The sequence below is a fragment of the Erinaceus europaeus genome, chromosome 12, assembly GCF_950295315.1.
Source record: "Erinaceus europaeus chromosome 12, mEriEur2.1, whole genome shotgun sequence".
In the NCBI taxonomy this organism is placed as follows: domain Eukaryota; kingdom Metazoa; phylum Chordata; class Mammalia; order Eulipotyphla; family Erinaceidae; genus Erinaceus; species Erinaceus europaeus.
Window position 1 is genome coordinate 95686045 of NC_080173.1, and position 14454 is coordinate 95700498.

Consider the following 14454-nt stretch of genomic DNA (forward strand, 5'->3'; position numbering starts at 1 on the left):
TATAGGTGACTTTCTCTTTTTCTCTATACACTCCAACTCCATTCCCCCTCCCTGAATTTCTGTCTCTATTGAAAAAAAAGGGAAGGGAAGGGAAGGGAAGAAATGGAAAAGAAGGGAGATCCCTGGGAGTGGTTGATTTGTTTTGCCCCAGTAATAACCCTGGTGGCAATAAAAAATAAAATAGTAATAGCTTTGTTTGTTACCGGGAAATCATACTGGGTCAAGACAGTGCATAAACAAAATGAAATGCAACAATATTCTCACCAGAAGCATGTGTGGCAGAAGGACAGAGAAAGGGGTGGCACAGCCCCAGTTTGTCTCACTCTACCAAGACTGTTTCGCTCTTTGCCACAGATGCACAACATCACCGGGGAGTTTCTCTTCCTACCTGAACACAAGGATCTTGTCCCCAAGCTTCACACTTTCCTCAATGAGGTGGAATAGCAGTACCATCTTGGGGGAGTTCTCTAGAACTCCAGTTTGGTAGTTAGTCAAAAGGTCCTTGGCCTGCAGGACAGAAACAAATCATGGTGGAACCTCCACAAATACTATTCTCTCCCGCCAAGGCTGGCTCTCTAGCTGCCGGGCCCTTGCAGTGAGTATGATGCCCTGTGGCCCCCACCCCTGTGCCCAGACGGGCTCTGTGCCATTCCCGCTCAGAGAATGATCACAGAAGGGTCCACCTGGCTCACCCATTCATAGGTGATAATGTTGTTGCCGCGCTCCTGGAATGGGTTGAAGCCGACGCTTTGCACGAACTTGCTATTTGTTGCCTCTCCCACTGAAGAGGCCAAGGCACTGTCCTCCCCCTTGCTTCTTGCTCCCTGTGACGGGCAGCGGGCAGTGGGTCCTGCTGAGCCGAGCTCTTCAACGTCTAGATCCTGTTCGTTGGCCAGGTTCTCCTTCTGAAGGGCTTCATACAGCACATCGGGGTGATTCCAGATCTGAAGTTTGGAGTTGAAAGAGAAGTAGCACCAAGTTGGGAACATTTGAAGGGCATCTCAGGGAGTCTAGAAACATGTACTGACTCAGACACATACTTCACACACACACACACACAATCACGCAAAAAGTTAAAGTAGCCATGCCCTTTAAAACCAAAGCTTATGCATGTCCATTTTCACTGACTGTTCATCAGAACACATGAATGGGATAGTCCATACTAGGGGTCATGGTGTGCTAGGCACAGAGTAAAAAAAAAAAAAAAAGTCACAATTTTTTTCTTTCCTCTTTCTTTCTTACCCCCCTTCTTTCTATCTCTTTTTAGTGGCCATCCCCCCCCCCCACACACACACACACACTTTATTAGAAAGGACAAAGAGAAGGGAGAGACAGAGAGATATCGAAACACCATTTCAATGCTTGTAGAGCTTCCCCCACTGCAGGTGAGGAACATGGGCTTGAACCTGGTACTTTTTAAAACATTTTTATTTATAAAATGGAAATATTGACAAGACTATAGGATAAGAGAGGTACATTTCCACATAATTCCCACCACTGAAACTCTGTATCCAATCCCCTCCCTTGACAGCTTTGCTATTCTTTATCCCTCTGGGAGCAAGAACCCAGGGTCATTATAAACCTGGTACTTTTGCACAGTGATGTGTGTGTTCAGCTGGCTGCACCAACACCTGGCCCCAAGTATTCCTTTTTTTGTTAATATTTTTATTTCTTAACATTTATTTTATTTAATTCCTTTTGTTGCCCTTGTTGTAGTTATTATTGTTGTTGATGATGATATTGTCATTGTTGGATAGGACAGAGAGAAATGGAGAGAGGAGGGGAAGACAGAGAGGGGGAGAGAAAGATAGACACCTGCAGACCTGCTTCACCGCCTGTGAAACAACTCCCCTGCAGGTGGGGAGCCGGGGGTTTGAACCAGAATCCTTACACTGGTCCCTGTGCTTTTGATTTATTTATTTTTTTATTGGATAGAGATAAGAGAGCAACTGAGGAGAGGAGGAGATAGACACAGAGAGACACCTGCAGCTCTGCTTCACCACTCATGAAGCTTTCCCCCTGCAGGTGGGGACCAGGTGTTTAAACCTGGGTCCTTGTGCACTGTAATGTGTGCACTTAACCAGGTGCAGCACCACCCGCCACCTTCCAAGTCTTCCATTTTTTTATTCAGATAAAAGTAAGTGTTCTTGCTTTACTATATGAATATATATATATTCTCCAAACAGAAGTCATTTCAGTGACTAAGACTGAGGATTCCAGGGAGCCTGAAGATAACAGCGTTGATGAGGAAGTACAACTTGGTATGTCAGCTTCCTGGTCAGGCAGTGTGGTGTGTGGTGTGTGGTGTGTACACACACATGTACTAACACACACATCTCTAAAATTCCATTTATTCCCCAGACATACAACTTCAGCTAACTTATTAAAATCAGTCAAGGGCTAGGAAGATAGCATCATGGTTATGCAAAAATAAAAAACACCTTTCATGCCTGATGCAGGTCCCAGGTTCAATTTCCAACACTACCATAAGTAAGTCTGAGCTAAGTAGTGTCCTAGTTAAAAAAAATAAATAAAATAAAATAAAATAAAATAAAATAAAATAAAAAAGACCCATGAGGCAACAGGGAGTATTTAGCCAGATCAAAATACAAATCAAGACTCAGCAACCTATTAACACCTTGTGAGGCTTTGTGTTAAAGATATCTAGGTATCTTACTGTCCCCAAGCAATTGCAAGGATAAAAGATCTCAAATGAATATGAAATCAAATGATAAGAAAAAAGAAAAGAAATGGTAAGTATCTCTAAGAGTTTGTCTGAGTTACATTATTTAAACTTGATTATTATTTGGTATTAATCATTGCCCCATAATATACTGCTCTGCTAATCTCTTAATCATTCATGATTTTCTTTTTAATCTTTTTTTGGCCTCCAGGGTTATCACTGAGGCTTGGTGCCTGCACTACAAATCCACTGCTCCTGGAGGCCATTTTTTCCATTTTGTTGTCCTTGTTGTTATTGTGCCACTGATGTTGTTGTTGGATAGGACAGAGAGAAATCGAGAGAGGAGGGGAAGACAGAGAGGGGGAGAGAAAGATAGACACCTGCAGACCTGCTTCACCACCTGTGAAGCGACCCCCCTGCAGGTGGAGTATTCATGATTTTTGTAGTCATTTTTGAAATCAATAAACAATATCTGCTTAAAATTCTCCAGACACTACCAAACATATCCAGAAGTTACTTGATTAGGATTAAAAAGAGATTATCCTAGTGATTCTCTCCCACAATATAGTTAATAGTTGAATATATTTTTTAAATACTAAAGTTGTTTAACTTGGTATATGTGTCATAAAAAAGCTTGGTATAAAGTTTTCAAGTCTGGTATAACACGTTGTGCTGCTGTGTTGCACAATTGCAGAGGGAACGTTTCCATTACAATCTGTGCACGCAGTAAATTCCAGGAGTTACAAAGTACATAAACAGCACATCCTTCCGTGAGAGCCCAATCCTCTAATGCACTGACCTAAGGAGGCACCTCTCTCCCTCTATTTTTCCTTTATCAGAAACGCCCAAAAGGAGTAACTCCTTGGATCCATGTATATCCTTAATCGCTATCTCAGTAATCCCTGAGGTCCCCACGCACCTTGCAGCACACGCAGAAAGCCTTGAGGGGGTTCAGTCCCAGCCAGCCACTGCTACCACAATCCCGGAAGCGGTCCATGAACTGGGTGTACAAATCTCGCTGAATCTTAGAAAGCCGCACCAGAATGACATTTTCTTCCTTGGCAGGCAGATGGATCTTCAGCACAGTGTGGCCTCTCCTACAGAGGTAAAAATTAGCGATGACATGGCCTTGGGGCCAGGAGGGGACACAGCAAGATAAAAGTTGAAGCCTGCACATCTGCCACACCGCCCTCTTGGGGATTTCAACATGTACTGCAGATCCAGCAACCAAGAATAAACATTTATTTATTTATTGTCCTCTAGGGTTATCACTGGGGCTCAGTGCCTGCATTATGGGTCCACTGCTCCTGGAGGCTATGTTTCCCATTTTGTTGCCCCTGTTGTATTGTTATTATTTTGTTATTGATGCTGCTGTTGTTGGATAGGACAGAGAGAAATGGAGAGAGGAGGGGAAGACCGAGAGGGGAGAGAGAAAGACAGACACCTGCAGACCTGCTTCACTACTTGTGAAGCGACCCCCCTGCAGGTGGGGACCCGGGGGCTCGAACTGGGATCCTTACGCCAGTCCTGTGCTTCATACTATGTGCGCTTAACTCGGTGCACTACTGTTCGGACCCCTAGAATAAACTTATTTTAAGGATGGAAAATAAAGCAAGAGGAAGTCTGACCTTCCTACATCACTGAGTGAACAATGAGAGACTAAGGAAACTTCAAGCTCTTACCCCAATTCAGAGCGATTTCTCTGACACTGGAGAAAATATATGCCATTTTAACAAGGCAAAACAAGGGAGCTGTTTGAGACTAGCCTAGTCTACATCTAACACGATGCCAACACTGATGAGGTCCTGGAGCTATAACTTGTACACGCGTGTAAGTCATGAAAATGCTAGCTCTCTCCTGCTTCTATCAGTCAGGCAGGTAGATCCTAGTCATTTCAGATGAGACTGAGCACATTCAGGTATGGCTGCAGACGCTAGTAACTTCAAAGATTAAAACTTTTGAGAGAAGTCCTCCTACGCCAAACACACATTCAGAGGAATGAAATAGTGAGTATCTACCACCTGCTGGCTGTTCCCACACAGGAATCCTACTGCCTCCCTGGGAAGGGGGTCTTCCCACTGCGTCACTGTCTTCAGTTCCTAACAGCCTTGGCATTCTCCCTTCACCCGGGACCCGCTGAGGATTCAGAAAACAGGGCCCTGGGGATAGCTCACCTCTGCACAAAGCCCTCCAGGAGGCTGTGCAGGACATGGCTCCGGTACCTCATGAGGCGCACATCCTGAGGTGTGCTGTCAATACACTGCCCATTCAGGATGGGCCGTTCAAACATGTTGCTGAACTCCTGCCGGGTGCCAAGGAAGTCTGGGCGCACAAAGTCCACCATGCACCAGTACTCAATGAGGTTGTTCTGCAAAGGGTACCCAGTCAGCACCACCCGGCGGCGAGAGCGAATGTTCTTCAGGGCCTGTGAAGTGCTGGCCTGACAGTTTTTGATGCGGTGTCCCTCGTCACAGATCACCACATCAGGGCCAGGGCGGCATAAGGCCTTCTCAAACTCTAGGGAGGGAAGAGGATCCGGAGTCAGAGGGTGAGAGGGCCTGCTCTTAGTCAACAATATGAGAAGTAGGGGTGCACCCTGGAGGAGACAGAAGAAATGAAGGAAGCAGGAAAGCAAGAGTCAGCCCCCATTGTGAAAGGGAGCCAGCCATCCAAGCTCCTGTGTATTTTGGTATGACACATTAACCTGGTCTGTTGACTCTTGCAGTAAAAATCCCTTTTCTCACTTTCCTCCTTTAAGAGCAAGACTGATTTGCATTCCTAGGGCTTGGGCTCACTACCTTACAAAGGATTAAAAATATATATAAGTGAAACTGACAGGGATAGTTCAGACACTTGAGTCGGCACCATTTAAGGGCAGGCTGGTGGGAGCTAGCTAAAGGACAAGGTCTTCTGGAGTTACTAGCCAGTTACTGCTAAGTGGAGAATCCATTCCAGCTCTACCACAGAAGCAAACCTAGAGCGTAGTCTCAAAGACAAGGGAACCTATATAATGCAAAAGCCTCTGAGCCTTTTAAAGCCTCTTCCTCAAAAGGAAAGACTCCTTAAAGAGGAAGTAAGTAGATTCTTCCTATAAGCTCATAAATAATAGTACTACCACTCTGCATGATTAGTGATTGACTGTATAAATATTTCTCAGAATGTCTCTGGGAAGTGGTAAAGGAAATGGCTACTTTCCCCACTCTTCCTTTATGAAGACTGTGGCCTAGCTTAACCAGAACCCTACTGCCTGCAGAAAAATCAGCACCTTCTGCAACCAGTAGAGTCATCCCCCCATTCCGGGAAACACAACTTCTGGCTTACTTACAACTGCATAGCTCACATGACTAATGCTTCACAACTGACTAGCTGCTACCATAGACACGAATTCTTTTTTATGGAAATGCCCTCCAAGAATATTCCCAGAATGGGCTATCTACCTCTTCGAAACTCCTGCTGTCGATCTTCCTCATCCAGATCAATGATAACTGGGTGAGAACGCTTCTTGGATTTCTTCGGCCTACTAGTGGCAAAGGATTTCTTCAGGGTGAGAAGTCTATACATTTCATACCCCATCAGCAGCACCCCACCCTCAGACATCCAATCAGCTATGACTTTAGCACGAGCTGCCATTGTCCTGTAAGAGTGAACAGAGGTGTTACTGCTTCCGTTGCTCCCTTAAAAGACCGCCTCCCAATCAAAACTGTGCTGATACACATTCAGACCTCTTTGCTGCCATAGGTATGTAGCTGCCACAAGGGGCTGGCTGGCCAACTACTCAAGGGCTCCCAAGCATCCTGGAGATACTAATTTACAATGAGAACTGAGTGACTAATGGTAACTAACAGCAAGATAAACAAACTCAGTGGCACAGGGTAAATAAAAAGGATAACCCTTGGATGCACACATCTGACTACAATTCTACATGGACGGTAGAATCACAAGTGATTCCCAAAATTATAGTAAAACAATTTTTAAAGGTTCAAAAGCAGAGTCAATATTCTGTATTTCAACTGGGCAAGCTCCTGTGAATAAAGAGCAAAAGGACAAGCAGTAAAGGACCAAGAGCACCAGAGACCGGATGAGCCTTACATCAAGCGACCAAAAGGAAGGCCGGGGAGGTAGCAGAGTGGCAAAGCATAGGACTTACATGCAAGAGGCCACAGGTCTGATCCCCAGTATTACCAAGTTAGAGGTGAGGAGGTAGAGGCAGAAGAGTACATGGAGAAGAAAAAAGAAGAAAGTAAGAGGAAGGGGAAGAGGAGAAAGGAGGAGGAAGAGGAAAGGAAGAATGGAGGACAAAATAAAAAAGAGACTCAAGGGGGACAGGCAGTGGCGCACCTGGTTGAGCACACACACACTACAGTGCGCGAAGACCTGGGTTCAAGCCCCTGGTCCCCACAAGGCTTCACCAGTGGTAAATCAGTGTTTCATGTCTCTGTCTCTTTCTCTTGCTCCTCTCTCAATTTCTCTCAGTCTCTATCCAATAATAAATAAAAAGATTAAAAAAGAAGAAGAAGACCATCGAAGAAAGAAAGAGAAGGAAAGAAAGAGAGAGAGAGAAAGGAAACGCAAGAAACTAAAAGGAACCTGGGACTGTACAGGGCACATGCCTTGACATCTGGATCGCCTGAAGAAGTCTACAAGGAAAGGGGCAGAGGAGAGAAAGCTGGCCACCTACTTGTGCTCATCATTCAAGATGTGAACTTTAAAGAACCGAGGCTGGACTTCATCAGGCTTGTTGTCAGCTGGAAGGGCTTCAGGAGCTGGAATCCACATGTTAAACTCTGCCAGCCAGTTCTGAAGAGTATTAACCTGTCAGAAAATCAAGTGCAGAGTTTTAAAGAGCAAGCTAAGAACTGAGCTCATCAAGTTTCTCAGTGTCCAGTCAAGCAGCCCCAGAGCTCATCAAAGGAATGGCAAAGAACTGCTTTTCTAAATTCTTACCGGCACAATGGCAAGCACAGTTTTCGCTGGGGTATGGCGGAAGAGGACATCAACGAAGGAGATCACTTGCAAAGTTTTTCCCAGACCCATGCTATGGGCCAGGATACAGCCAAAGCCACTACTGGTCTTAAACCTCTCCAAGGACTCAACCAGGTTATCATACAGGAACCGGATTCCACCGATCTGACAAGGGACAAACAAACAAAAACTTCAGAAAGACTGGCAAAAGAAGAGAGTTCTAAGGGAGTCAGGTGGTAACGCAGCGGGTTAAGCGCAGGTGGCGCGAAGCGCAAGGACTGGTGTAAGGATCCCGGTTCGAGCCCCTGGTTCCCCACCTGCAGGGGAGTCGCTTCACAGGCAGTGAAGCAGGTCTGCAGGTGTCTGTCTTTCTCTCCCCCTCTGTCTTCCCCTCCTCTCTCCATTTCTCTCTGTCCTATCCAGCAACATCAATAATAACTACAACGATAAAACAACAAGGGCAACAAAAAGGAATAAAAAAATTTTTTTGTTAAAAAAAAAAAAAAGAGGGTTCTAGAAGTTTATGTTGTCAATAACTTTTGCTTTCCTGAAGTTTCCAATCATGGTTTGGCTCCATGCTGCAAGTCAAGGCAAACTACTCTAGATCAGCTTCAGAATTAGTATCTCTCTCTCACCTTTTCTTCTGGAATCACAACTTCTAAATCAAAGCACTACTCTTTTTTTTTTTTTTTAACACTTTAAAAACCATTTTTTATTTAAGAAAGAGAGAAAATCAGAGCACCGCTCTGGCACATGGCATCAGGGATCTACCTCAGGAACTCGTGCTTAAGAGTCCAGCGCCTTGTCGACTACAACAGCTCTTGGGCCACTCTAGAATCATCTTGCAGATCTCACAGAAAAAGACCCAAAATTTTAAGTCAAGATATCTGCTGACCTCTACATGGTATGGGAAATTTGGAGCCTGTTCTTCCCCACTCAAAAGGAATTGTGAAGCATCAACTGCTCGTGGCACCAAACGGACACTTCACAGGCTCCAGTGCTATAAGTCCACAGCAGGAGCTATGAAAAAATGAGCAGGAGAATCAGGATTTGTTGTACCTGGTGAGGCTTCACTGCCCGTGCCAACTGTGGCGCCAGGAAGACATTCTCCTCCTCTGGAGGGTGGTTCAGGTTGACAAGGACCCGCCCCAGGGCATCACGCTGGTTTAAGATGTCATTCACATGGGTTCCCCCCTTCTCCTCTTCTTCCTCCTCTTCGCTGACAGACTCACTGCTGTCCACAATGTGCAGAGTATCCTCCTCTCCAGAGCTCAGCTCAATCACCTCTGAAACAGCCAACAAAATAAAAAACTCAGGGAGCAGAGATAATTGACTGGGCTTTAGTAAAGCAAAAGTGTGGAAACAAAGGAATTTGTCATCATTTACACATTTTTTACTTTTATTATTTCTCTCTTCAAGTTCAGGTTAAGACATGGAAAAAACTTACACTTAACATGGATACTCAAGGAAACATGTCACAGTCAGACCTCAAACTGAATTAAACATGAATTCTTTTCCACTGAGTGGTGTACCCAATCTCTCACACTAGCTCAGGAGAACAGAGGGACCTCTAGCCTGATCTTACCGTCTCGGCTGCTTTTGTCATCTTCACTCCCACTGCTGCTGTCCAAGCAAATAACCTCCTGGGCCAGAACCCGAGGAGGCATTTGGGGAGCATCACTTGCTCTTAAGACAATCTCCTCTGGAAAATGAAAGATGGAAGAAAATGTCAAAACTATATTAATTCAAACACATTTCCCAAAATGGCCACCATCCTCTGCTTTGTTGCATCTGGGGGATTGTCCCCTAAGGAGGGTAGAGGGCATCTCAAAGGCTTTAGAGTCTTTGTGAGCTTCCTTTTCTCTATTGGTTCTTACTCCATGGGATCCACCCAGCCACTAGAAAGGTACCGGTCCCTTGGCATGTTAAGACCCACAGTTGTGGGAAATGGAGGGGGAGGGGGTCCTAAGTAAAATCAATTCTAGAAGCACATTTTTAAAGACCCTGACTTATAAGATGAGATCCTTCTGATAATGTAGTCTCAAGAACTTGAATGCCTCAAGAGGACTCCTGAGGGGCCATGCTACTATTCCAGATCCATACTTGGATGCCAAGGTCCTCTTCACTCTGGAATGCACGGCTTTTCCTGCCGCCTGCACTGCTTACCAGGAAGGAATTCCAGTGGAACAGTGGGGATGGGGGCTGCATAATCTTTCCTCTGCTGTTCTAGGCGTTTCCTTCTTTCCAACTCCTCTTGTTGTGCTGCTTTGGTAACTGGCTCCAACTGATCCTCCCGGAGCAGCTTTCTAAAATAAGAGAGAAATAGTTGCGATTTGAGCAAAGTAATTCCAAGATAAAGAGGCAAATCACCGCAGCTATGACATCATCTCCCCAGACAATAACTTGGGTCCACCTGCATATCAGATGTCAAGCTCAGGCAAAAACTAATAAAGTTATGGGTCCTTTGGAATATAATTAAAATAGACCTACTAACTATTTCCAAAATGGAGACCCCAAATCTTCATCTGCAATATTCCAGCCTTTAGGTCCATGATTAATCAACAATTTGTATGGCTTTATATGTTAACTCTTTTTCAGCCACCAGATTCCACATGCTACCATGACGCCAACCGGACTTCCTTGGACAGATGACCCCACCAATGTGTCCTGGAGCCCCAACCCACTAGGGAAAGAGAAAGACAGGCTGGGAGTATGGATCGACCTGCCAACACCCATGTTCAGCAGGGAAGCAATTATAGAAGCCAGACCTCCCACCTTCTGCACCCCATAATGACCCTGGGTCCATACTCCCATGGGGTTAAAGAATAGGAAAGCTATCAGGGGAACGGATGGGATGTGGATCTCTGGTGGTGGGAATTGTACCCCCTCTTATCCTATGGTCTTGTCAGTGTTTCCACTTTATAAATAAATAATTAAAATAAAATAAAAAGAGGGAAATCACCAGAGAATTCAGAGAATTCGTCATATCAGTCTTATTACTGCTATGCAATGAACTCAAAACAGGGAGATTTGATGGTTCAACGGGCTCTAAGTTAACAGGGCTTTTTTGTTTGTTTGTTTTGTTTGCTTGTTTTTTTACCAGAGCAATGATCTTCTTCTGGCTTACAGGGGGTTGCACCTGGGACTTTGGAGTCTCAGCATGAAAGTATTTGTATGATTGAACATGGGACTTCCTTCAAGGAAGTCCTTGTAGTCCAGCGCTAACCCTTCGATAGCGCTGCTGGTAGAGTGGAGGACTGTAGGAGCAGACTGAACGTGGAACTTCCTTCGGAGTCTCAAGTTTGAGAGTCTCTTTGCATAACCATTCTACTATCTATCCCCACCCTACTGGGTATCATCCTTACGTACCAAACTGAGAGTATTATTTGAAATTTGTTACTGAAAATAATACTTTAAAAAATGGGTGTTAGAAGTATATGATGATCATTTCAATGGTAAAACTGTTATCTGACAGAGGGAAGGCTGTTGGGGATTTGGATAAAGAAGTTCACATCTACTGATCCTTTCTTTACTCACAGAATAAACTATGCTCTGGACCAGACAATTCCCCTACCAACTTAAGTTGAATCCTAAGATCAGACTTTAACTTATTTGATTTCCTCTTGCTTTAAGACATAAAGAAAAGTAAAGGAAGAAGCAGAATGAAACCAGAGTATCCCGTCATCCTTGGCTACCTCCTACAACCTCGGAAAGTAGGGTGATCCCCACAGGTCAAATACCACCTTCATCCTCTGACAACCCAGGTACAGTGGTCTGGAGCTGCCTTCCCACTATCTGCGAGGACAAACAGCTTACACTTTTGTCCCTTGGAAAGATGGCTTGTCAGTTCAAACCATTGGTTCTGCTACTCATCCACAGCTCACCGTATGTTTCTTCTCATGTGGGAAGGCTTTTGAGCTCTCTTCTTTTTAGAGTCCTCCGAGGCTAGATTCTTCGCTTGGGGGTGCTTAGGTTGCTCTGAAGGCTCTGATTGAGATGAGGTAGTTGAAGTGCACCGCGGTGGCCGCTGCCCATCTTCCCCCAGCTGGGCACACTCAGTGTCACACATGTCTTCCAGGGATGGATCTGAAAAGATGAGAAGGACGTGTGAGGGGTAGGAAATTGAGTTTTGGCTTCAGACATACACAGGTTCAAATCTCCACAACAACTAAATAGATGATGGTCTAAGAAGACTGACTTTGGTGACCCTGTATGAACTCAACTATAAAATGAGGATAGTGATTACTATACTTCAGAGCTTTAGTGAGTACTAAATAGTGTGTACCTGCCTACAACTAAGTCTAGCACAGAGAGAGAGAGAGAGAGAGAGAGAGACCATCATATTTACTGTAAAGAAACACTACAGTCCAAGTGAGGAAGCTTCATGACCTCAGACTGCTCAGAAAGGTGGGCTGCAAATATAGCTCATACTAATGTGCAAGCCTCATTAGACAAGCCTTCTCTGGCGACAGGGAAAGTATCTCATTCAGCACTATCAATGTATTCACTCATTCAACACGCTATCCACTTAGAGGCTTCAGAACATGGGAAACACTGTCCTAGATGTTTCAAGGAGTACTTATCACACTTCTTCCCTTCAAGGAATTTGCTTTCTAAACATAATACGACAAAATATACTAAGCACCACAGGAGGAGCAGGCAAACCAAGACCTGGAAAGTTTGTTTTGATAAGTGCTCTACACCTTCCCCTTCGGAAAAGTCACGTCTTCTTGCCAAAGGGCCCATTGGTCCTCCCCCCCTCCACTCACCCGCCACCAATAAGGAGGCATATGTGCGTTCGTATCCCTTATTTGGATAATACTTTTTTTTTCTTTCTTTGAATACTTTACCTGTACTCGTAACACTAAAATTTAATGCAATGCATGCCTTTTTCTCCTGTTGACCTATTGTGTATTTAATTTAGTTTAACCACTAAATAAAAGAAAAGTTTGATAGCATCTTTCTGTCAAAAGCAATGAACTAAATCAGAAATGATCATATTAGAACCACAGAATATGAAGAGGCACTACTTTTATTTATTTGTAAAGCTAATGTGGTCACTGTTAAAGGGGAAGTGGCAGGGAATAGGTGAGTGTGGAGACATGTGGCACACACGGGTCCACATGGAGATGCCTCTGCAGTAGTATTAGCATCTTCCTGGGGCTGGGGAAATAGCATAATAGTAATGCCAAAAGATTTCTACGTCTGAGGCTCTGATGTCTCAGGTTCAATCCCCAACACCATCATTTTTTTTTTTTTTTGCAAAGTGCTCTGGCAAATAAATAAATTAATAAAGGGGGGTGCAAGGGGAGACATCCTTGGCACTCACACTGAGAGGCCACTGAAGGTCTCAGCTAGGCCACCTCTGCTTCTGAAAATCAAAAAGGAAGGGGTGGGGTTGGGCAGCGGTATAATTGATTGAGCTCATGTTACACTGCACAAGGACCCAGGGTTCAAGCCTCAGGTCCTCGCCTGCTGGGAAGCTTCAAGAGTTGTAAAGCAGTGCTGCAGGTCTCTTCTTTCTCTCCCTTTCCCCCCACCCCTCACCTCTGTTCTTCTCAATTTCTGTCTGTATCAAATAAATAATGTATGTTTAACAAAGGAGGCGGGAGAGAGATAAGTAGGTAGGTCAAATTAGGCACCGCACAGCGGACATGGAATTTCCTAATGGGACACTACAATGCCATCAACACACACAAAGCCGAGCGGGCCTTTTATGACAGCCCCCACCCCAAGACCCCAGAGTCCAGAGAGGCAGCAACTGCTGGGAACCTAACGTGAGCCGAGGCTCATGAACATGCTCCTCCTGCAGAGGGGATGAGAGGTCACTGCTCATACCCGACACAAGAACCACAAAAGATTTTTTTTTAAAAAATATTTATTCCCTTTTGTTGCCCCTGTTGTTTCACTGCTGTAGTTATTACTATTATTATTGTCATCATCATTGGCTAGGACAGAGAAAATGGGGAGAGGAAGGGAAGACAGAGAGGAGGAGAGAAAGACACCTGCAGACCCGCTTCATCACTTGTGTAGCGACTCCCCTGCAGGTGGGGAGCGGGGGGTTCAAACCGGGATCCTTATGCCTGTCTTTGTGCTCTGTGCCACCTGCGCTTAACCCGGTGGGCTACCGCCCAACTCCCGAACCAAAAAACTTTTGAAAAGAAGTTACCACTCTGACTCACTGCTATTCCAAGTTCACTAATCTCCTCAATGTACTCCCACTTCTGTCTAAAACACTTGAGGGAGAGATCTCAGCAATCCCTTCTTCTGTAACAGCTGTCATTCCTGGGTCAGGGACATGGCTCAGCACGTACAGCACGAGCCTTGCATTGGGACTGTGGGTTGGATCCCCAAGCCCACATATGACAAAGGTGTGTTAGTTTCCCCTCTTAAAAATAAAGACTATCGTTCCTTCAGCAGCCCCACTCGCAAACTGCCCACCCTCCAGTGAGCCATACTTCACGACACTGTCATATAATCCTGCTATCACTTCCCTCCTAACCCAGCTGTCCTGAATTCTCAGCTCCAGGATGGCCATTCGTCTCCACCAAGAAAAGGTAGCTGGAGAGCAGAGATATCTGTTCCTAAGTGGACACTCCACCAACACTACAATTTGGCCTACATAGAACCTCAAATCAAGCTGGACCGGTACACTTCACTTAGTGTTTTGCTAGGTTCTCTTGCCTGGTTCTGATAATGACCTTTGATGCTCTCCTGGCCTTAATTTTTTCTTTGTTTTTTAATTTTTTATTTATAAAAAGGAAACATTGACTAAACCATAGGATAAGAGGAGTAAAACTCGACACAAT

At 44.8% G+C, this 14454-nt stretch overlaps 1 protein-coding gene across 1 annotated transcript in view; it reads right to left on the reverse strand.

The window, feature by feature from the left end:
• RAD54L2 (RAD54 like 2) overlaps positions 1–14454 on the reverse strand; it is a 96325-nt gene that overhangs the window by 31403 nt on the left and 50468 nt on the right. Inside the window, exons 3-13 of the mRNA XM_060204583.1 lie at positions 11530–11731; positions 9812–9951; positions 9231–9347; positions 8705–8931; positions 7628–7810; positions 7362–7495; positions 6121–6317; positions 4858–5200; positions 3603–3780; positions 693–944; positions 389–507 (exon numbers count right to left, since the gene is read on the reverse strand). Of these exons, the coding sequence (XP_060060566.1) occupies positions 389–507; positions 693–944; positions 3603–3780; positions 4858–5200; positions 6121–6317; positions 7362–7495; positions 7628–7810; positions 8705–8931; positions 9231–9347; positions 9812–9951; positions 11530–11731 (2092 nt within the window). The remainder of the gene's footprint in view (positions 1–388; positions 508–692; positions 945–3602; positions 3781–4857; positions 5201–6120; positions 6318–7361; positions 7496–7627; positions 7811–8704; positions 8932–9230; positions 9348–9811; positions 9952–11529; positions 11732–14454) is intronic.